Source organism: Benincasa hispida, chromosome 4 (assembly GCF_027475165.1).
Source record: "Benincasa hispida cultivar pf3 chromosome 4, pf3_genome.v1.1, whole genome shotgun sequence".
Lineage (NCBI taxonomy): Eukaryota > Viridiplantae > Streptophyta > Magnoliopsida > Cucurbitales > Cucurbitaceae > Benincasa > Benincasa hispida.
In genome coordinates this window covers 40,674,465-40,695,963 of record NC_143481.1, presented here as the reverse complement: position 1 = coordinate 40,695,963, position 21,499 = coordinate 40,674,465, and the positions used below count along the sequence as shown (strand labels likewise).

Genomic DNA, 21,499 nt, shown 5'->3' with positions numbered 1-21,499 from the left:
AGAACCTAGGCAGATGGCATGATACCTTCTACAACACAGTAGAAACGGACAAATTTGAAAACAACTCAGCTTTCTAAAGGACGGGAGCAACAAACAAGAAATTAAGCCAGAAGTTTAATTGAGAGTATAGTCCTAACCTTTTAAAGGAAGTCTTGCTGTATCAGAAACTGACACATGCAGCAGAAGTTCATTCAATGCAAAGGGCTTCAGCTTCACGTTGAGGGCAGAGGGATTCTTCAATTTCAATAGCCCTCTGCCTTTCTGCTCCCTTCCTCCACGTGAGTTCCTTGTGTCGTGTAGCAACTAAAAGCCCCTGCACAACACATTACAACAAATAATATAGTCATTTCCCATTCACTTGGGACTATAATCTTTTCTACCTTCCTTGGTTGAAATTGGACACACAAATCTAGCTCAAGAGGCACCCACTATTCAGAGCTTTTACCTTTCCCTTTTATGGTATTATTCCGAATGGATGAGTGCATTTGGTTGGTAATCCAGAAACAGAAATGCCCCTTTTCTTCTGTAAACCCACAACCAAGACCTATCAACTCTATCAAAAATCTATCAAAAAACAAGAGAATGAAAACAAAGGGGATTTATCCTATAGTTTCTGTTTTAATTAAAATTCTAAGGAACACAAAAGAATCCTAACATAGCTCTAACATTGTTTAAAATTCACTACACCTAGAATTTCGCTTGTGGGAGGATTGTTGAGTGACTTGTAGAAGAATATTTGACCCAAAGAACTGGAAAGACTTGAGTTGTGAATTCCACTCCAAGGAGTTCGTAACCCACAACTAAAAAAACATCAATTTTATGCTTTATTAATTCCTTACAATGTGGACCCATGAGTTCACAACCTCTAGCATTCGCAACTCTCTAAAATTCACAACTCTAACACCCCTAAGTGTTTGGAATTTAACCATTGACAAGCAAACCCAAGATTTTGGATAGTTGTGCTGAGAGCTCTTGTGACATATTGACCGGAAGGAATGAAGATAGGATAAGTTACTTCGTTTTCGTTTTGATTCAATAGAACCTTTTACATAGCATGGTTTCTTAGAGGAGAAAGAGAGATCTGAAGAACCTATCAAGACAGGTCCTAATATTTTATTTTATTTTATTTAGAAAAAAATCCCAATAAATGCACGTCTCAAAAATAAACAGTCAATTAAATAAACGGATACAGAATTTCCCCATCTTATGTTGTCGGCAATAGCCACCTAGAAAATGACCGCTGATTAATAAACTGAAAATGAGTTTCAACCTTCGTCCACCTGTATGGAAAGCAATATTTATCAACACCTGAAAGCACAATGACTATAAATGAATCTAGCTACTAGTGCGATACATGAAGAGGAAAATGTAAAAGTAAAATCCACTAGTCGTCTCGTGACAAGGGACAGTGCCCTTAAATCTCAAAATGTCTCGACTTCATATTTATCCAAAATGCAGCAATTCAAAATTTGATCTATAAGAGTAAAAAATATGTGCCTTCGTACATATAAGATCGAGTGCCACAGTTCATTTAAAGTTTCTGAAGATGTTGAGTTTACTTGCCAAAACATGTGAATCTTCAAAACATGGCCGTGGATCATGTGAAGTGCAACAGACGTACATCTTCCTACATTAAAAACTAACCTTTTTTAGTTTACACTGTATAAAATGCCCACTACATACTAAATCATCTGTCACCAACATTTCCAACAAACTTTGCAATCTATTTTCTCCTCCTTTTGCTTCTACCACTCCTTATATCTTTTTGGCTCTTGCATTATCAAACAAAGATGAAAAGTTTCCCACTCGTGGCTCACACATCTATACTTTTCGGGATTTTCTTCATCATACTAATGAATGGCAGAAGCCTTGATGCAACAACTCGCTGGGATCACAGTAAGAAAAATCATCATCTATGCAGTTTATATTGTCAACTTGCTATTCTAGTGACTGGGAAAATGCATTCATATCCCCATAACGCATACATCAACATTTTACTCTGATATAGATAGCCATGGCATCTGAGCCTTTTGAGTGTGTGATGTTTCAGTGAGCTTTAATGCAGAAGATACTCACAGAGCAGTTGACAATTCAAGGCACGAGCAGGTATTGTGTGTTTTTAAGCTCACATTTCTCCACATAGTTTTAAACATTATGCGAGAAAATAACAAAAGCTCGCCTAATGGGGACAAGAATAGGAAAAATATGAATAATAGATGCTCCTTGTTGAACAAGACAAACCATGGCAACATGCTAACAGAAAAGAAAACTTTTTAAAGAACTTTACTGGAAGGGGAAAAAACAAACAAACAAAAACTTCATTCACTTTCTTTGTCATGTGTGCCTGTGCAGGAAAAAACTGAGGAAGTACTTGGTATGGAGTTATACCCTACAGGATCCAGCCTCCCAGACTGTTCCCATGCATGTGGACCATGTTTTCCGTGCAAAAGGGTGATGGTGAGCTTCAAATGCTCTGTTGCAGAGTCTTGTCCAACTGTCTACAAATGCATGTGTAAAGGGAAATATTATCACGTACCCTCCAATTGAGCTTCAATTCAATCTGGAGGAATATGCACCAAAGAACAAAGCAAATAATGATTTAATTAGCACTTAGCACTGAGGTGACTATTAATATATTGAAGACTGAGACTACATCCTCTGTTGAATTAGGGTTTATTTCCTTGTACTGGGATCATTCTGTATGAGAGTAACTGAGACAACTAATTTTCAAGCACATGAAGTTTAATTAGAAAGTTAGATGTTGGGGTTTTTTTCTACTACAGTCGTGTGCGATAACATTTTCATTGATATATTCTACTTGTAATGAGATCTGATTTATCCTGTTCCCCACCTTTCTAGGTTTTTAAAGTTGAGAATATACAGTTAAATGGACATCAGAAAAACAAACCAGAATAAGAGGATGGGCCAGTAAAGTTTGTGAAAGAGGGATACACTATGTTTTCAATTTCACCCCAAAAAGCATATGCATTCAGTCCAATAGGTAAAGTTTGGAAACTATCCAGCAGCCAGATAATAACCATAATAATAAATCCTTGGTTAATAAAGAAACGAACGGCAGAGTATCCTATCATAGAGCAAACGATATCAGAAATTAATGAAAACCTACTCTGAGGGAATTGTAGAAGAAGAGAAGAAAAGCATAATAAAAAGAAAACGACAATGGTAATTCAAACAGATGTTACACAACTGCACAGGCCTAAGCCATTCTGCACGTTATACATTTCAAAACTATCCAAGACACGTTACATACCAAATGGATTCTACTTCTATACCTCAAGCTCACTATTAGGCATGGAAAAATTGGCAATTGACAGGGGACACATTCAGCAAGAACCATATCTGTCAAAAGGATTGATCTTCGAAGGATATTACATCGAAATCCAATAAAAAATCCAAACTACATGAATCAAAATGATAACAGACAAAAGGATCGATCTTCTAAGTCGATTTATCTAGCCAGATAAGTTGCAGAAAAAGGCAATTCATGTCAACAAATCAATAATTACATATGCAAACAACTATCCAGACGATCGAAATCAAGAAAGGCAAACAGATATTACACAACTGCACAGGCCTAAGCCATTCTGCGTGATATACCTCAAGCTCATTATCGGGCATGGAAAAACTGGCAATTGGCAGGGGAGACATTTAGCAAGAACCATATCTGTCAAAAGGATCGATCTTCTAAGGATATTACATCGAAATCCAAACTACACGAATCAAAATGATAACAGACAAAATGATCGGTCTTCTAAGCCGATTTGTCTAGCCAGATAAGTTGCAGAAAAAGGCAATTCATGTCAACAGATCAACAAACGATTATCCATACGATCGAAATCAAGAAAGGCAACACAAACTTTCAATTGGTAAAACGGTGGCCAATATACATCCACCTATAACAATTCGAATTGTAAGGAAAACCCCTTCGATCAGTTGTAACATATCGTTCGTCGAGCAGCAAATGTTGTCAATTACTTCGACACAAAAAACAAAGTATAATTAGATAATCTGACACTCAACCCGATTCTAAGAAAAAAGAAACACACACACGCGAATCCAGTAACCTTTCCAAACATCAGCTTTACATCTGAATCCGGACTATGAACTGACTCTACTGGAACCATCCCCGCCGTTTCCCCTAGAGCAACAAGGGTTTCCATTCCCATGATGGTGATTATCATCATCCTCCTGATCGCTGCCGTCCTCGTCAAAGGGTTTCTGCTTGTGGAATATACAGCACTTCTTCGAGCTCTTTTTCTGCATGAACTCGTTGTCGACGGTCCCTTCCTTCCATGAGACCTTCTTCTTCTTCCGATTGAGACGGAGAACTAGGGTTTCAGGGGGCTGAGAGGAAGAGGATCCGTTGGCCAAGATGACGGTGGTGGTGAGTGAAGGGGAGGAGGACGTTAATGCTCCGGCGGTGGTCATCGGTGCCCTAGCCATCTTTGATCAAGAGAATGAGAATTGGTAAAGACGGAGTCTGGGATGGCTTCTCTTTTTCATTTCCCAGTAGATGGAATAGTCGGTCTGCGCGTATCTCGATCCTTGCCGCCAAATGCCGATGTTTATATTCGAATATTCCATCCCTCGCTTTTTTTATTTTCTAATCAAAATATTTGAAAATCTCGTAATCCTTTTATTTTTTGTTTTTTAAAATTAAACCATGATTTGTCACATATAAATAGCAACATGTGGAGTCAAATTTAGAATAGGACGAGACGAAAATTCATTTAAGAAAAATTCACAGAGATCGGATTTCTCACTGTAAATTTTTCCGTTACTTTTTTTTTAAATAATTAATTTAAATAACTAATGGGAATATATTTTAATTAATATTAACTTTATCATTAAATTATTTATTATAGTTAGTTTTATATGATAATTTGAATTTAAAGATAAATTACTCATTTTTTTTATTCAACTCGTGACCTTTTCATTACTTTATTCGATATATGTTTCCTTATTTACCATTAGAGTAATTCACAATGGTTTTTATTACATTTTGTTTAGATCAACAAAGACTTCTAATTTTCTCAATTTGACCTCTAACATTCATAATCGTATAAACTTAAATTTTTGTTATATTTTCTTATAAAAAAATGTTTGTATATCAATTTAAATCGTCCATTTTATTAATACGACATTTACAAAGGTCTACACACAATGAAAAAAGTCAACACTAATTCACTTATGATAAACTATGAGCTTAATTGATATTATTATAAGTCTCATTGAGTGTTTTTCAAACGAACCCTAGATAAGTGTATAATTTGATATACTTAGTTCAAGTCAATATGTTGCTAGATCATTTTTTTATTGATACGATTCTTAAGATTTAGAGGCATATATATATGTATATATATATATTAATATAGTAACTTATGGGAGATCAAACTTGTGATGATGGAGTGCATCACAATTACAGTTAAGTTAAATTCGTCTAGATGAATTTATAGATTTTTTCTTAGTGCGATAGTTTTACTTTTAATCTCGTTAACTCACAAATTTAGTTTGGTGTAAAATGCCTCCTACCTCTTAAATTTAAAAAAACTCTAAACAATTTGAATTTTGTGTCTAATTGGGTTTTAACTTAAAGCATGCTTAATGAGTCTTGAACTTTCAATTTAACGTGAAAAAAAGTCCAAATTTGCGTCTATCATGTTTTCCACTATAACATGTGTTTAGTAGACCTTAAATCTTTTTTTTTTCTTTTTTTTTGTAACATATGTAGATGGGATCGAACCTTTAATTTCAAGGTTAATAATATATACTTGATATCAGTTGAGCTATACTCATTTCAACAAATCTTATATTTTATGTCTACTATATCCATACATTTTGAACATTAAAATAATTTTTTAGTATCTATATCGTGAGACTTGTTTTGTTTTATCGAATATTAACCGTAAAATCGTTCATTTAAAAAGAGGGGGTGGAGTGAGACTTGTTTTATTTTGTACAAATTTAGTCTAAATATTTTTAAAGCATATACGGTATACCATTTTAATATTATTTTGTGTTTTTGGATTCATTCAGACAAATGGATTTGAAGAAGTCAGACATATTTCTCTATTAAATACGTTTTTAGACTATGAAATTAAAATAATTGAAATTTTGAGAACATTTTGAAAAAATATTTCAATGTTGTGTCTATACAATCACATAGAAGGGATCGAATCACATAACCACTTTTACTAACGCACTCATATACTATTTGAACTATTTACTTAACTAAACTCAATATGAGCATTCTCTCTATATCTTTTAAGTACAATAATTATGGGGTGGGAGATTGAAATTCTTGGGAATGACCCACATGCACTTAGATCCAAAGCCCACAAAAACACATGAAAGTAACTATTTTTACTCGTTTCACATACAGAGCATTAAGGAATGGGTAGAGGATATAAATAGAAGACCACTCAGGGAGTAACCGACAACAATCCGAATTTGCTTTCAAAGATAGTTTCCACAACACAACCATTAAATTTTGAATTCATCGATCATTAACAATCCACATTTAAAGATAGAGGTCACGTCAATACCTTGACATCCATATTTTTAAATCCAGAACATTTGAGTATAAATATTAAAATTTTATAAGTATTTAAAGTATTAAACGTTAGAATCAGAACATAAGAACGACAGATAAAAGTCTATTAAATAAATGAACGAATTAAACTTCCAACTTTAGAAAGCGTAAGCATTAAACTTGTGGACGAAAACGAGTCAAGGGCTAGTGGCGGCCGTTTCGCTTCGATAATAGCATCGAGATCGAGGGCGCGGCACTGCGGAGTGAAGCTGCTGCTGCTGCCGCTCTGATTGCCGGAGTTTCCGACGACAGCGGCGGAAGAAGCTAAACCATGGCGCTCCATTCCAGTTTCACAGCGGTTGCATACGCGAATCCAGTTTCTTCGTATAGGCAACCGCAACCAGTTCATTTCCCTTACGTTTTGAATAATTCAATCTCGTTTACTCGTCACTGTCGAGCCCTAAGTCTTCCGTGTTCCGACGTTTCTCCGTCACTGAAGGCTACGTTTTCTCCCGTATTAACTGTATGATCGATCGCATTTCTTTTTGTTTATCTCAACTGGAGCCGTTTGGCGCTTGATTTCGCATGCAGTGAATGTTCTTGATGTTAGTGATGGAATTTAGTCGATTTGGACGAGAACAGGATGCGTATTTTGTCTTTTTATTTTTTGACGAATTCCGGGATAAATAGAAGGAAAACTGGAGTTGCTAGTTTATAGGGAATGGAAGAACGTTCGGTCCGAATTTAGTTTACTATTAAACACGTTTTGGTTGCAGTATTTACAATGTGCCGATTTGATTATGGGGAGTTCACTCCTTTTGATCCCGACTACGTTTTGGAAAACTGTGTGGTTTGTTATTTTGTTGATTGAACTTGGTTGTGTATGTTGGCAGGTCACGGCTCATGCAACACCAGAGCCTCTTAGAATCATGATATCTGGTGCTCCTGCTTCCGGTAAAGGCACACAATGCGAACTTATTACTCAGAAAGTAAGCAATTTCATTAATGATCGAGCCTACGCCAAACACATCTTTTCTCTTGGCCCTTACCAATCTGAAATTTTGTTAGTTACATAAATCAATTTCTCCAGGAGAGAATTTTGGTCACTATTGTTTGTGAACAGGGAGAAATCTAAATTTGGAAACTATCGACTACATATATTTTAAACTCCGTTTATTTGTATAATTTCCTTCTGAGACCTTCATGATCTTCCCCCATAGGACGTACTTTCACGTTTTTTTTTTCTCCTTGGTTGGTGGGAAAAGAATAATTTGTTGAAGTTTATCATAAACATTTCTCTCCGTCGTGTGATTGGAGAGGTACTTTATCTCTGTTTTTAATCACGAAAGATGAAAATTTTTTAGACTTCTGGTGCTTGGGGTCTCCCCATATTTCATTTTTTCAATGAAATGTTTCTTCTCTTTAAAAAAAAGAAAGAAAAAACTTGAGACTTTTACTTGCTTTCATAGAAGAAGCCTAGTCTATTCCAAGTGTAATAAAAGGAAAGATTTTATGAATGTCAAAATGTAAGAAATTTATTTCTAATTTAATATAGTATGCACCTTAAAGTACCAGGCTTACGATTGTCTTCTGATAACAGACTCGGAGCTGTTTATTTTAAGAAACACATGAACAGGAATCCGATTCCCCTGCACAAGAAACAACACAAACGCATGCCAACCAGACACCCAACTCCAAGAATTAGGGTGTGCGATCTCCCCCCTGAGTTATGATATTAACCAGCAAACACAGTGACAATCATCAAGAGTTCCTAACAAGGAAAATACAAGATGAAGATAGCAAAGATAACATAAAGCATAAAAGAAATGATAATCGGCAATTCGAGAGGCTGTCTCTCCCAAGAGCTCACTCCGAAGATATTCCTACCTCTCCCTCTTCCCAAAAACCCTACATATACCCCAAAACCCTGGTCCCCTTCTTCTGTACAATTTTCATATTGCACAGCCACCCTCTAATGGTTTGCTTCTCCCATTTCCATCGTGGTCTCCTCCTACCGGTTCCCACTCTTTGTTTTAGTGTCCATCCTTCCTCTTTTTCCATTCTTCCTCTCGTAAACCTTCATGGTGGGAGGCGTCACAGCTTTAAGTGCATATTCCATATGAGACACCCTGTTCTTTTTTTGCTATTCTGTGTATATATATATATATATATATAGATAGATAGATAGATAGATAGATATTATGTTTCCATTTTCTAGAAAAAAAAACTCATCAGGTAACTGATTCTAAAGATAGACAAGTTGGGGTGTTACCTCACACATAACTCACTTGTGTTAGCCGTCCCCTCTTGTTAAGCCTTCCCCTCTGGAGATAGGAGCATTCTTCCATTTTGAAATTTTTATCGTGCTCAAGTTGACTATAAGACCAGAGGCGTATACAATTCCAAACAAGTTTTTGGTTTTATGTTAATTTTCTAAGAAGAAAAGGAGGGCGTGGTGTTTGAACTCAAGATGGTTGATCCTGAAAGTAGATTCTTGGGCTATTTTCATTTTAAATTTTTTACTATTAAAAAAGGATAAAGATCATAGTTCATTAATCATTATTGAGCATCATTGTGGCTGTTTCTTAGTTTCCAAATTAGTAGGGTAATATTATTTCCATTTTTTATGCCTATATCTCCACTGAAGTCTTATATGTTTTGACTGACCCTATCCCCTTTCTCTGCTCATACTTCAATTTTTGTTATTGCCATTTTCTTAATAATCCAGTCTTTGTTAATGCTCGCTATAAATTTCTCATTTTCTATTGCCTATAGAGAATAGCATATTGAATCAAGTCATTATCGTATGTGCAGTATGGTTTGGTGCACATCGCTGCTGGAGATTTACTTAGGGCAGAAGTCAATAGTGGCAGCAAAAATGGGAAGCTAGCAAAAGAGTACATGGAGAAAGGACAACTAGTCCCTAATGATATAGTCGTGCTGGTAGGAAAGTCTATACTGTTATTTTGGTACGTGGTAACTCTCGTCTGTAACATGTCTATCGGTATCTTGTAGATGGTAAAGGAGCGGCTGTTGCAACCTGATTCTCAGGAGAATGGTTGGCTCTTGGATGGTTATCCTAGGAGTTATTCTCAAGCAATTGCTCTTAAGGAACTTGGCTTTAAGCCTGATCTTTTCATTCTTCTTGAAGTGAGAGTTGTTTATTGATGCTGATTGAAATTTCAATTTCCACATTTACGTTGAATTGCCAAGTCAGGGGATTGATCAGTACTGGTTGTTCTAAAAAAGGAAAAAAGAAATTTAATGTTGACAGGTTGATTTGGATAATTGGATTTGGATAATTGGATTGCATATGCATATATGATCTTGATTTGTGGGATATCTTTTTTATATTTATTTATTTATAATGTTGTCTAATAAATTAGCAGAGCTTTTAGAAAATGTGACTACCTTCAGTGATTTGTAGTGAGTTTGACATTTATTATTGTCCAGTCTTAACAAACAAACATCTAATCAGAGCTTCAAGACCAGAACTTACTAATTTACAATAACCTCCACTTGTTATTGTAGGTCCCTGAAGAAATTCTTGTTGAGAGAGTTGTTGGAAGAAGACTGGATCCCGTTACTGGTAGGATATATCACTTAAAGTATTCTCCTCCTGACACTGAAGAGGTTGCTGCTAGACTTACACAGCGCTTTGATGACACTGAAGAAAAGGTATTTTCTATAATACTATATCTAATTTGGTCTGTCATTTTGAATCATTCTTTATGGTGGTGTATAAATTTCATAAGGGTTTGTTTAGATTGTTTGTGGGCAAGCTTCTTAATCTTCATATTCTGTTTGTGCCTGTTTCTGAGCACTTATGTGGATGAAGTATTGACCATGTTCCCTGCAATTGGGTTTATTCAGGTGAGGTTAAGATTGCAAACTCATCACCAGAATCTGGAGGATGTCCTTTCCATGTATCAAGATGTGACAGTTAAGGTATGTAATCTAGCGGCCATCAACCACCATACCCCTCACTGGGGCGGACAGAAAAAGGAAAGGGGGGAAAAAGAATGTAGCTTTGTATGCAGCCTGTTGTTCACTCTTACTTTTTGAAAGAAGTCTCTGGTAAATGCATTGATTTTACTTAAGAATCTGAATAGCTGAAGACACCATGAATTTGATGAATTTTCACTCATTGCAGTTCCTTTAGACTATTTCATCAATCTAAATCATTCTCAAAATCTATGCCATTGACTTTAGAATTTTAGCACACACAAATCGGCTGATTGGGGGAACTGAGTGGTTATTATAATCTATGTTTGAGGTATGTACTATTTTAGTTTAGGTTATAAATGAGGAGAGAGAATGGTAACAAAATAGTGAACACAGTAGACGTTGAGGGTTTTCAAATAGTTTTATTGTAGCTAAGTGTGAATTATAATAATTGGGAACTTCAACTATTATAATGGGTGAACCAAACATTGGGTGGGCTATACTAGCCCACCAAACCCAAGGCAGGTTGTGGCCCAAACACCCCAAATAGATTCAATTATCTAATTGACTACAGCAAAGACAGGAGGAAAAAGGAGACAAGTATGCCTTGACCAATTGAATAGTTCTCCCAGAACTTCATTTTCTGACCATTCCTCTCTTTGAAATCATCTCATTTGGCTTGATTGTTCTGCATCAGTTCATCATAATACTCGAGGCCCTTTTAGTGGTCTCCCCTTTTGTGTTTTTTTCCCCATCTTCTTACGCCCATGTATTCTTGATTTTTTTTTCTTTTTTTTTTTAAATAATGATAATACAGGAGAAATATTTTTCCTCCTTTCAGGTGAATGGAAATGCGCCAAAGACAGATGTATTTGATCAAATAGATAAACTGCTAACAGGACTTCTAGAGCAACGGAAGGCTGCTATAGAATCTCTGGCAGCATAGATAACTGTGCAGCATGGTTAGGTCCCTTTTAAGTATGTGAGATTATATTCTCGTAAAATGGAAATTTTGTTGTTTATCATTTATTCTTTCTTTGGGTGGGTAGGGAAGGTGGCCCCTATCTATTATTTTACATTTTTACTATGGCTCTGTACAGAAGCAATAAACATGTGAAAATATCATTATGTAGTTACGGGGTGGCTTGAGATGAGAAAACTGTCCTGCATTTATTTTCTTCTTACTAGCAATATAGAATGATTGAATGAATTGAAATCCCAAGAAAGAGTGATGCATTCTTAAGGTTTTCTACTTCATTTTCTTATGTAATTTGTATGGTAAGCATAGGATTTTATTTTTTTATATTTTATATTGTTCGATAATTTATATGGTAAGCATTAAATGAAAACTGGTATGACTGTAATGGAGAAAATGATCATTGAAGCAAATGTCATCAGGTGATTGATTACTTCACGTGAACTGTTGATTTGCAATCTTTATATGAATTGAGATTATCAGTTCTTAATAATAATGTAATAGGTTTGATTGAATTACATTGAAAAAATGGTTTGAGAAACCTTTTTACCTTTAGATGTCTTGTCGTACACAATACTAACTTAATGTAGCGTCTTGATAGACTGTAGCATCCCTTTTGTATTAAAATCATGACTTCAAGAACAAACCAAATGAGGGGGAAAAATAACCCTTTTCTCTGTAATTTTCTTGACGCTCCTACTATTTCAGGCAAGTTGAAACAATTTTTGTATTAATTAGGATGAATATGGTATGGGTTGAGAATTTTGGGGAACAAAATAAGGAATGCATAATATTTCAGGGACGAAAACAATAGTTTTAACACAATTGAAGCTGTTTTAAAAAGAAAGTCATTCTTACTTGGTGGTGGGTGCTATCAATAATTTGTGTTTCTAAATATTTTTAGAATCCAATAGGAAGATATTGATGGTATTTTCTACACCATTCTTAATATTGGCATCCAATAAGTACTTTTTCATTCTTTCATCTGTTATCAACGAAAGTTCTTTTCATTAAAAAAAAAAAAAAATGTTTTCAGTATCCGTTTCAGTAAAAGAAAAGGTGATTTTTCATTGGTTTCAAGTTATAGGACTTTTATGGGAGGAGGAATGTGTTCTGGAACCCTCTTCTAAGGGACTCTCCTGCTGTTTGAACTTCCATTTGTTTTGTTCCCCCTCTTCTATCTAGGATGCCTTAGTTTTTCCCTCCATATGGAAGACTTAAAATTCCTAAGAAAGTAAAGCCCTTCGCTTGACAAATCTTGCAAGGGAGTGTGAACACCCAAGATCATACCTAGTGATATTTTATCTTTGTATTATGGTCGCAACGGTGTCCTTTTTTGCAGATGTCATGAGCTGATCATGAGGAGGATCTGGACCATCTCTTATGGAACTATCAGTTTGCTCACTCTCTTTGGAATTGATGCTTTAGTTTGTTTGGGGTGGGCTCACTCTCTTTGGAGTTGATGCTTTAGTTTGTTTGGGGTGGGGTGGGTGCACAAATAAATAGGCACTGTCGCTCTTGGAATGAGGAGATTCTACGCACTCTCCCTTTGATGAGAAGGGAAGAGTGGTAATGACATGTTATTTTGCAATTTCGTGGGGGTGCGGCTGGATAGGAATAGTAGGATTTTTAGAGGGATGAGAGATTTTGGAGTAGGTTTTGTAGGCAAAAAATTTTCATTTTGTCTCCTCTCATCCTCCAATCTCTTGCCCATGTGCTTCTGTCTCTTCTTTTCTTTGCAGGACAGCAAGTGCTCCTCGTGGAGAAAGGAATGGTGTGTAGGGTCTAACACACGTTTCTTGAAGTGTATAACAAACAAAGCAATATGCTGTTTGTAAGGATTGAAACATATATCAAATTTGTTTTAAACATGCCTGTAGATATTCATAATTCACATTGGTGTGGCAGAGAGGTGGTTGGTGGATGGATTGTTGAAAAGCAATATCCGATACTGCTTCTCATATGCAGCATGATCTCTTCCATGTTTTGTCATTACGTTCGGAATGGTCTCATCGAGGATACTCTAAATTTCTCTTACACTCTTGATCGGTAAATTTGAGACTTGAAAATTTTCTGGTGTGACACTTCCAACTTAAAAGTTGGAGGACCGTGTTCTTGACAGCAACATGTAGTTACATATAACAGAAATTTGTATTTAAGATGGGAAGACGACTTTAGCAGTCTTCAGAAAAGAAAATTCTCTTATACACACTTCATTTGATGAGCTCTACAAATATAGTATCCTTAGTTTTATGCTAAGGTCTGAATTCCTGAGAGATCTCCAGAGCTTGCTAATTGGGTACATGCTATTGCTCTTATGTGAGATGGGCAAAGATTCTGATGGCAACCTTAAAAGTCTCGAGTACTTTTGATCATTACGGCGAAGACTTACATTCTCATTGAAGAACTAAACAAAATCCTTAACGTTTTTATTTGAACTGTTGTTCAGGGACATTGAAGAAGAGTAGGGATCAGCGTCTGATAGCATCTTCACTACCTCTCTCATTGAAGGGCGAAGTGATGGAAGCTTTGTTGTGCAAAGTACAGCAATCTTCAGGACCTTAATCATGTCATTTTGGACAGCTTGAGATGCAACTTTGATGTCCAGAAGCTTGAGGACATTATCACGGTCATCTAGGTGTGTTGAGATCCAGTAGACTATATCTTTTCCTTCTCCATATTCATCTTCTATTGGTCTCCTTCCAGTAATCAATTCTAATAGCACCACACCATAACTGTACACATCACTTTTTTCCGAAACTTTCGGAGTATATGCTAGCTCTGTAGAGGAAAGTTGTTACAGGAATTAGCTCATCTTATTTTCGTTTTCAACTTAAATCTGATAATGTTAAACAACAAACACTATACATCTGTATATATAGAGCTTTGGATTGCTCCTTAGAAAGGAAGAAAGATCCCAAGTCGATCAGAATGAAATGAATAATGTATGAATGTTAGCCTATAAATTTGTGTTGCAAGAGAGAGGTTATTTTAATGATCAGTTGCTTCAAGTAAAATCTAATGGTAATAAAAATGGGGAGGTAATTGGAAAGATATAAAACTCACCAGGAGCAATATAACCATGAGTGCCAGCAAGAGAGCTGTGCTCAGAAACACTTTGAAACTGATCAGCAACTTTTGCAACCCCAAAATCAGCAATTTTTGGTTCGTAATCTTCATCAAGAAGTATGTTTGTTGATTTTATATCCCTATGAATTATAGGTGGTGAACAATCATGGTGCAAGTAAGCAATTCCCCTTGCTGCTCCCAATGCAATCCTGTACCTCTGATACCAGTTCAATTCAGGCTGTCCACCTTTGATCGGTCTCTGAAGTGCTTCACACAGGTTGCCATGGGTCATATATTCAAAAACTAGATAACTAGATCCTTCTCTCATTAAGCAGGCATAGAGCTTCAAGATGTTTCTATGCCTTATCTTTCCCAGAATCTCCATTTCTGCAGCCAAAACCTTCATTGCATCTCCTTTCCAGAGCTGCTTAACAGCCACTGTACCACCATTTTTCTTCAGATCCAACCGATAAACTTTTCCCGTTCCTCCACTTCCTATCAAATTGTCTTCTTCAAAGCTGCATATTTCATCTGCATCAATTTCCATTTGATGGAATGATGCAATTTTCCATTTTGGAGCTCCTTGTTGGTCCCCTTCCTGATTGGTCTCTAGGCCAGTCTCACTGAGCTTCAAGTAATTACAACTTACCAACACTAACCCTGCCAATACACAAACCAAGATGGAAACTATGATACTGAAAAATACAAGTTTATCTTTAAGCACCCCTTTCTGACTATGCTTTCCAGTACAAGTAACCAGGCTGGTGTTTATCTTCTCTCTGTAGTTTTCATCAACACAGAGTTCTTTGTTGTCCAAAAATGCTTTGTCTCCACTCATTGCCAGAAGACTGGATGGAACTCTTCCGGACAGCTGATTTCCCGACAAATCGATCGAACTTAGTTTCATCTTCTCCAAGGATTCTGGGATTATGCCTGAAAGTCTGTTGCTTGAGAGGTTCAGGGAGTTTAAGGAGCTGATTGATGAAAATGAAGATGGAATGCTACCACTAAGAGAGTTTTGAGCAAAATTTATGTCGACAAGTCTTTCACAATTACCAATCTCTAATGGGATTGACCCATTCAAAGAATTTACTTCCAGGTGTAATGATGAAAGTTGTCTGAGGAAACCAATTTCAGAAGGTATTTCTCCATCGAAGTCGTTATTACTCAAGTAAAGCCTCTCTAAATTTGTCAACTTGCCAAGCTCTGATGGAAGGTTACCTGAAAACTTATTGTTTGGCAAAACCAACTGGCTCAAGCTGGTAGATAAACCAATGTTTGGGGATATAATTCCAGTGAATTCATTATCACTAAAATCAATCATTTTTGCGTTAGGAAGAGCCCATACCCCATCTGGAATCCTGCCAGACATTTGATTATTATTGATTCTGAATCTTTGCAGTGATTTGCACTCAGCTAAAGAAAGAGGCAGCTCACCTGAAAATCTATTTCCCAGAGCAAGTAAGAATTGCAACTTCCTATTCTCACACAAGAAATTAGGGAAGTTCCCTGAAAATTGGTTCTCAGATATGTCGATGCTGTCGAGCGGAGCGAATCTGCCGAAGTTTACTGGAAATTCTCCAGAAAAATTGTTCCTATAGATTGAGAATGCAATAAGGTTTTGCATATTTCCAAATCCTTCCGGAAGCTTTCCAGAGAAATTGTTTTCATACAACTGAAAAACCACCAAATTCCTCAGGTTCCCAACCTCTTCTGGCAACTGACCATACAAATTATTTGCAGAAATATCAATTTCTTGCAGAAGGGCAAGGTTTGAAATCTCTGGTGGGATCTCTCCAGTCAATTTGTTAACAAAAAGCTCAAGTTTATTCAAATTTTGCAACTTGGATATTGACTTGGAGAGTTTACCAGAAAGCTTGTTCCTTGAAAGATCCAATGTCTCTAATGCCTTCAATTCAAAGAGAGACTCTGGTATTTCCCCTCTCAATTGTGCATTTGCTAGATATAGCCAACTTAAGTTCTTCAAATTTCCAATAGATTCTGGTATCTCACCAGCCTCGAACTCATTTTCACCAAGTCCTAGAGAAACCAATCCAGTTAAATTTCCAACCCAGATTGGGAACTGGCCAGAAAAGAAGTTGATCGATAGATCTAGAACCTCCAATTTTCTCAGCTGAGAAAGATCAGGAATCCTCTTAACCATTTCATTATCAGTGAGATTCAATACTCTAAGATTGCTACAGTTGATCAGTTGGTAGGGAAGCTCCCCAGAAATGTGGTTTGAAGCCAATGAAAGTGTCGTGAGACTTTGCAGAATAGAAATGGAGGGAGAAATCTCACCAGAAAGTGACTTGTTTTCCAAGGAAATTTCTACGACCTTCCCGGAAACTCGATCACAAGTAATCCCAGAGAATCCACAAGGAGATTCAGAATCAATCCAAGAATGAAGAAAACCCGTCGGGTCTTTGAGATTCTCTTTGAAACGAAGCAATGCTCGAGTTTCGGTCGGTAGAGGCAGGCTTGGAACAAATAGACTCAAAATGAATAGAAACATCAACAGGGAATGAGGATAAACAGAACACTTATCCATTAGAATGAGACTAAAATGCCATCTCAAGGAGGTTAGGAATCCTCAGTATATGTATGATCTAATCGACGGATAGCTCCATTCTTGGCAGCGGATTGCTTGCACTACAATCCAAACATCTAAAATCAGAGGAAAGGAAAAACAAATACTCCAAAATCATCAACCTTTTCAAAAGTTTGAAATATTTTGCACAAAATCAGTGCCTGATTTGGATGAAAAGAAACAAATCAAAGAAGGAAAACCAAAAACAGCTGTGTAAGAGAGAGAGAGAGGATTATGTTAGGATGTCATTTTTTCCTGACCAAAGTGGATTTTTCTTGATAATTGGTAAATGATATTCATGATTAGTGGAAAAGAAGAAAGAGATTTACTTCAAAGCCACTCATAGCAAAACTATTGCTCATTATGGAAGGAAAGTGGAAAGAAAAAGTTTGCATATCATTCCATACATTGACATTATCATTTCAAAACTCAAAACTCAAAACTCAAAAACTCAAAATCAAATCCTAAACGCAAATTTCAGATTCTTCCATTACTTTTTGTAGTGCACTTTTGATCTGTAAATCTTACCTGGAGAAAGTTAGTTCATCTTTATCATTTCCTCAGCCAGAAACTCATTATGCTCCATGAAGTCCGCTACTGTTTTTCCATTTCCCCAAACAGAACCATAAATGCTCAAAAATCTTAGTGGGTTTCTCATTTCTTTCAACAACCTTTTACTTGTAGGTCTTTCAAGGAAGAACAGAAAGCTTTCACCATTTTTTGTTTTTTTTTGTTTTTTTTTTTTGTTTTTTTTTCTGTGAGAAGAAGGGAAAGTGATGGGGGTTTCTTGAGAAAGGATTGTGTTTGGTTGTTGAGAAAATTGCAAGAAATTTTGAAGATTATAGAAGACACGAGAGGAAGTTATAAGTAGAAGTGAAGTTCCTTGGATATGCTAATCAATTTGGTGGAATGTTACCATTATGAAAAAGAAGAGAAGCACTTAAGCCCATGAAGAGAGAGAAAGAAGAGACATGCAAAAACTGGTAAGGAAACTTAAGCAAACAGAGAAAGAGAGACTGAGAGAGACCAACTTTGGTGACTTGTGAGAAGTGCTTTTGTATTGGGGAGAGAGAAAAGAGATATTACAAAAAGAAGAGAGAGAAAAAAATAAATCAATCAAACCGCCACAACCCACCACAACATTATTGCTCCAAAATAACCGTTGGAGGTGAATTCCACTCTTGAGAACCACTCGACACAAATTTGAGATACTTGTATCGTTTCTTTTTCATACATCCAACAGTTTAAAAACTGTTAGTATGTCGGTTTCATCGAATAATTTCTCAGAAGAATGAGAGAAAAGGAAGAGAGAGTTTATTTGGTCATAGAAATAAAGAAAAACTCAGCTACAATATATCGGCTTCATTGAATAATTTCTCGAAAGAGGCCGAGGAGAGGGAGAGTGACTTTTATTTGGTCACGGTTTTTGGAGGCTGATGGCTGATGGAGAAGGTGGGAAAGTGAACAAACTTTCCTTGGCCTCCACATATTTATTTTGGATCAAAACTTACCAATTCCACTCTTCTTTTTGCTTCTTCCACCACAGATCCAGAGTCTTTGGATGGGTATAGAGGGAAGTGGAATCATCCATTTTTGGGATAACAAAATAGGCAGCTTTCTCATTTTTCAAAAACGTAGATATATATTTTAATTTAATTTTATTATTATTATTATTTTTTACCCTCTCTTTCAGCCCAATCATTGAAGATTCGAGTTATTCTTATTCTATCTTTCTTTTTCTTTTTCATTATTCATTTTTCATAATTCACATGTGTCAGGCTGGCAGGATTACCAGGATTGGATAAAAATTCTTACAATTGGCAGGTAAGATTATTATTTCCCTTGGGTATACTTCTATGGAAATTTTAAAATTGGAAAATGTTTTTAAAATATTAATTATGAGTTCAAATTTAGGCTTGGATTCTATTTTTTGGTAGTGAATGTTCATGATACTTTTATTCGGTTTTCAGTAATGTATTTTCAAAAAAATATCAATTTATACATCTAAATCGATTAAAATATCAAACTAATAATTGTATCTATTTACCCCCTCTTCTGGATTTTGATTTTGTGTGACCAATATTGTGTGAAACTTATAATTTGAGTTAATCAAACTCTAGAAGTTTTATAAGCCAATCGATTTAGGACTCTTCATTATGATTACCTTTGAAATTTTATCCATGTAATAATTTTCAAACACATGTACAATTCTTCAAATGTCGATTTTACAAAATGAATGATTAGAGTAAATGCAAGAACGATTATCAAAGAAGAATTTAACTGAGCGTTCAAATTGATTCATTTATGAATGTTTATGGATTTTATTGTTATAATTATAAGTTTCACTAGAGATTTTCTAAAACGAAATGTAATAGATGACGTAAATTAATATAATTATTAGTTTAAAGTTAAAATTGATATAACCCCTAAAGTTTAGGGGTATTGATTGATATTTTCCCTATATAATATTTTTTATAAGTTAATCCATGCATATATTTTATTCATTTATCTGGAGAATAAATATTTGAATTTAGTGTTACATGTAATAGTAGGTGAGTTGTTGGGTTTCATAATTGATATTTAAAAAAATTAACTGAAATGAATAGTAGACATGAATTAAAGGGTTAAAGTAAAATGTTTGAAAGTTAGACAAAAAAAAAAAAAAAGAAAAGAAAAGAAAAAAAGAACTAAATCAAAATAATTATTTTAAAAAATTTTACTTTAATCCTTTTTTCCCCCTTCCAAAAAAGATACACTCACCAGCCCCAAAAAAGCTGTAGATGGTTAAAAGAAAAAGGCTGAATCCAAGACCTAACAATTAACATACACAAATTTATATCTTCCAGAAAAAGAGCCACATACTCTTGGATTTGAAGCAATCTTTCTTGTCCCAAAAACAAAAACAGGCAACAGAAGTGACAATGCACTACCTCTTTTACCATTTTGTGGAAGTCTTACTTTTTTCAATTTCATGTGGAATAAATACAAAAAACAAAAAATACATATCCATGTGATTGTTTTATCTTTTGAGAGAGAGAGAGAGGGAGGAAAGTATATTAATTTAATGTACAACATTCGAAGCAAAGTGAGTTTAACTCAATGATAATTAACGTGATTTGGCTCCCTAAAAATCAAAGGTTTGATCCCTCCATCATAGAGGTAATTACAATGGATGACACTTTTAGGGTTAATAATCAAGTGTATAACAATATTTTTAAATGATTGCAAATATAACAAAATCTATTTGGGATAGACTCCTGTTATATTGTATTATATTTGCTAATAATACTTTGGGTTTGATTGTAATATTTGCCATCATTCCTAGTAAAATACAGTTAAATTTAAATTTAATTGAAGTTGAATTGACATTTTATTATACGATAATCTCAAAAAGATTTGCATCATAGTATCACTGCTTGATATAAGTTTTACATTGGAGATGATATATTCTATAAGTATTTGAGGACTGAAATTGAGATTTTATACATTAAAGGACCAAAAGAGAGTAAATGATAATAATTTATTTTTAGAAAAAAGATTCAAAATTGATGTGTCTGATAAGTTGTATGCAATCTCATGATATTGATTACATTGAGCCATACATGGTTTTTGAGTTTGAAACCCAAGCCTAAAACAAGGGGCCAAACAGCTGCTAGATTTAAACCCTTTTGTACTTGTTATATTTTTGTTGTTAAAAATTTTAAATAATATTTTGGTTCTTATACTTTATATTAAAAATTATTTTATTTCATTTAATTAATTCTTCCTAATAATTTAACTATCAATCTATATTTGTTTTGAGACCCTCTCTTAAACTCACTATATAGAGAGATTCTTTTTCTTTTCTTGTCCCACTTTGTAGGGTTGAGAGCAAGGTTAGGGAAGGGAGTGGGAGAAAAAAATGCCTTCTCACGAGATCTTCATCATCGTTCCCTTTAAATTATAATTATATGTATAATTTATTATTGTTGTAAATTTGAGGAGCACAATTATAATCAAGTAAATAAATATTAAAATAAATAAAAAATAATATATATATATATATATATATAATAAAATAAAACAAATTAACAAAATATGAAATAAGGATTTCCTTTAAAATCTCTACTTTCTCCAATTTTTGTAGATTACCCATTGACAAGTAGGAGATGGATTACATGAACACTAATAATATGCAATGTTGAGACACACATCGACAACACTTTGGGAAATGAGGGCATGACATGTGGTCAATGGATACGAAACATGAGCATCTATTGGACATCTATTATCATAATATTTATAATACTCTCCCTTAGAGCCCATTATATTTATAAAATAACCTCGTTAAAACCTTATTAAAAAAATCGATGGGAAAAAAATCCTA

General features: G+C 35.1%; 4 protein-coding genes and 1 long non-coding RNA gene across 8 annotated transcripts in view; 2 read left to right on the top strand and 3 right to left on the bottom strand.

The window, feature by feature from the left end:
* LOC120075589 (uncharacterized) overlaps positions 1-313 on the bottom strand; it is a 40,270-nt gene extending 39,957 nt beyond the window's left edge. The window contains exon 1 of the long non-coding RNA XR_016528966.1: positions 138-313. This is a non-coding gene — a long non-coding RNA (uncharacterized LOC120075589). The remainder of the gene's footprint in view (positions 1-137) is intronic.
* Positions 314-1,080: 767 nt separating this feature from the next.
* Positions 1,081-4,585, bottom strand: INH3 (inhibitor-3). Of its 2 annotated transcripts, none has more exons than XM_039029124.2 (3): positions 4,086-4,585; positions 2,389-2,560; positions 1,081-1,280 (listed from the first exon to the last, which is right to left on the bottom strand). In XM_039029124.2, the coding sequence occupies exon 1, from the start codon at positions 4,462-4,464 to the stop codon at positions 4,120-4,122; it is 345 nt and encodes a 114-aa protein (XP_038885052.1). In that variant the 5' UTR covers positions 4,465-4,585; the 3' UTR covers positions 1,081-1,280; positions 2,389-2,560; positions 4,086-4,119. The 2 variants fall into 2 exon arrangements, with proteins under 2 accessions (XP_038885052.1, XP_090168733.1); XM_090312607.1 differs by lacking the exon at positions 1,081-1,280 and adding an exon at positions 3,619-3,685 and having other exon boundaries at positions 2,110-2,560.
* Positions 1,651-2,852, top strand: LOC120075587 (uncharacterized). Its single transcript, XM_039029123.2, has 3 exons — positions 1,651-1,896; positions 2,051-2,106; positions 2,353-2,852. The coding sequence occupies exons 1-3, from the start codon at positions 1,791-1,793 to the stop codon at positions 2,545-2,547; spliced, it is 357 nt and encodes a 118-aa protein (XP_038885051.1). The 5' UTR covers positions 1,651-1,790; the 3' UTR covers positions 2,548-2,852.
* Positions 4,586-6,638: 2,053 nt separating the features above from the next.
* Positions 6,639-11,724, top strand: AMK2 (adenosine monophosphate kinase). Of its 2 annotated transcripts, none has more exons than XM_039028815.2 (7): positions 6,639-7,076; positions 7,447-7,542; positions 9,368-9,496; positions 9,569-9,703; positions 10,085-10,231; positions 10,427-10,501; positions 11,340-11,724. In XM_039028815.2, exons 1-7 carry the CDS (start codon positions 6,885-6,887, stop codon positions 11,442-11,444), a joined length of 879 nt encoding a protein of 292 aa, XP_038884743.1. In that variant the 5' UTR covers positions 6,639-6,884; the 3' UTR covers positions 11,445-11,724. The 2 variants fall into 2 exon arrangements, with proteins under 2 accessions (XP_038884743.1, XP_090168732.1); XM_090312606.1 differs by having other exon boundaries at positions 6,701-7,076; positions 10,427-10,630.
* Positions 11,725-13,606: 1,882 nt separating this feature from the next.
* On the bottom strand, positions 13,607-18,747 carry LOC120075430 (Leucine-rich receptor-like protein kinase family protein). 2 transcript variants are annotated; one of them, XM_039028813.2, is made up of 3 exons: positions 17,662-18,747; positions 14,541-17,195; positions 13,607-14,255 (listed from the first exon to the last, which is right to left on the bottom strand). In XM_039028813.2, the coding sequence occupies exons 2-3, from the start codon at positions 17,092-17,094 to the stop codon at positions 13,882-13,884; spliced, it is 2,928 nt and encodes a 975-aa protein (XP_038884741.1). In that variant the 5' UTR covers positions 17,095-17,195; positions 17,662-18,747; the 3' UTR covers positions 13,607-13,881. The 2 variants fall into 2 exon arrangements, with proteins under 2 accessions (XP_038884741.1, XP_038884742.1); XM_039028814.2 differs by having other exon boundaries at positions 14,541-17,210; positions 17,662-18,634.
* Positions 18,748-21,499: the final 2,752 nt, after the last annotated feature.

What these genes read in the sequence shown, in the direction of transcription:
- AMK2 (XM_090312606.1), top strand. Translation starts at nt 6,885, where the DNA reads ATGGCGCTCCATTCCAGTTTCACAGCGGTTGCATACGCGAATCCAGTT. An exon ending in GCGAACTTATTACTCAGAAA is followed by an intron (nt 7,543 to 9,367) that starts GTAAGCAATTTC and finishes TCGTATGTGCAG; the next exon opens with TATGGTTTGGTGCACATCGC. An exon ending in CTAATGATATAGTCGTGCTG is followed by an intron (nt 9,497 to 9,568) that starts GTAGGAAAGTCT and finishes GGTATCTTGTAG; the next exon opens with ATGGTAAAGGAGCGGCTGTT.
- INH3 (XM_039029124.2), bottom strand. Translation starts at nt 4,464, where the DNA reads ATGGCTAGGGCACCGATGACCACCGCCGGAGCATTAACGTCCTCCTCC.
- LOC120075430 (XM_039028813.2), bottom strand. Translation starts at nt 17,094, where the DNA reads ATGGATAAGTGTTCTGTTTATCCTCATTCCCTGTTGATGTTTCTATTC. An exon ending in TCATGGTTATATTGCTCCTG is followed by an intron (nt 14,256 to 14,540) that starts GTGAGTTTTATA and finishes TTTCCTCTACAG; the next exon opens with AGCTAGCATATACTCCGAAA.
- LOC120075587 (XM_039029123.2), top strand. Translation starts at nt 1,791, where the DNA reads ATGAAAAGTTTCCCACTCGTGGCTCACACATCTATACTTTTCGGGATT. An exon ending in AACAACTCGCTGGGATCACA is followed by an intron (nt 1,897 to 2,050) that starts GTAAGAAAAATC and finishes GTGATGTTTCAG; the next exon opens with TGAGCTTTAATGCAGAAGAT. An exon ending in ACAATTCAAGGCACGAGCAG is followed by an intron (nt 2,107 to 2,352) that starts GTATTGTGTGTT and finishes GTGCCTGTGCAG; the next exon opens with GAAAAAACTGAGGAAGTACT.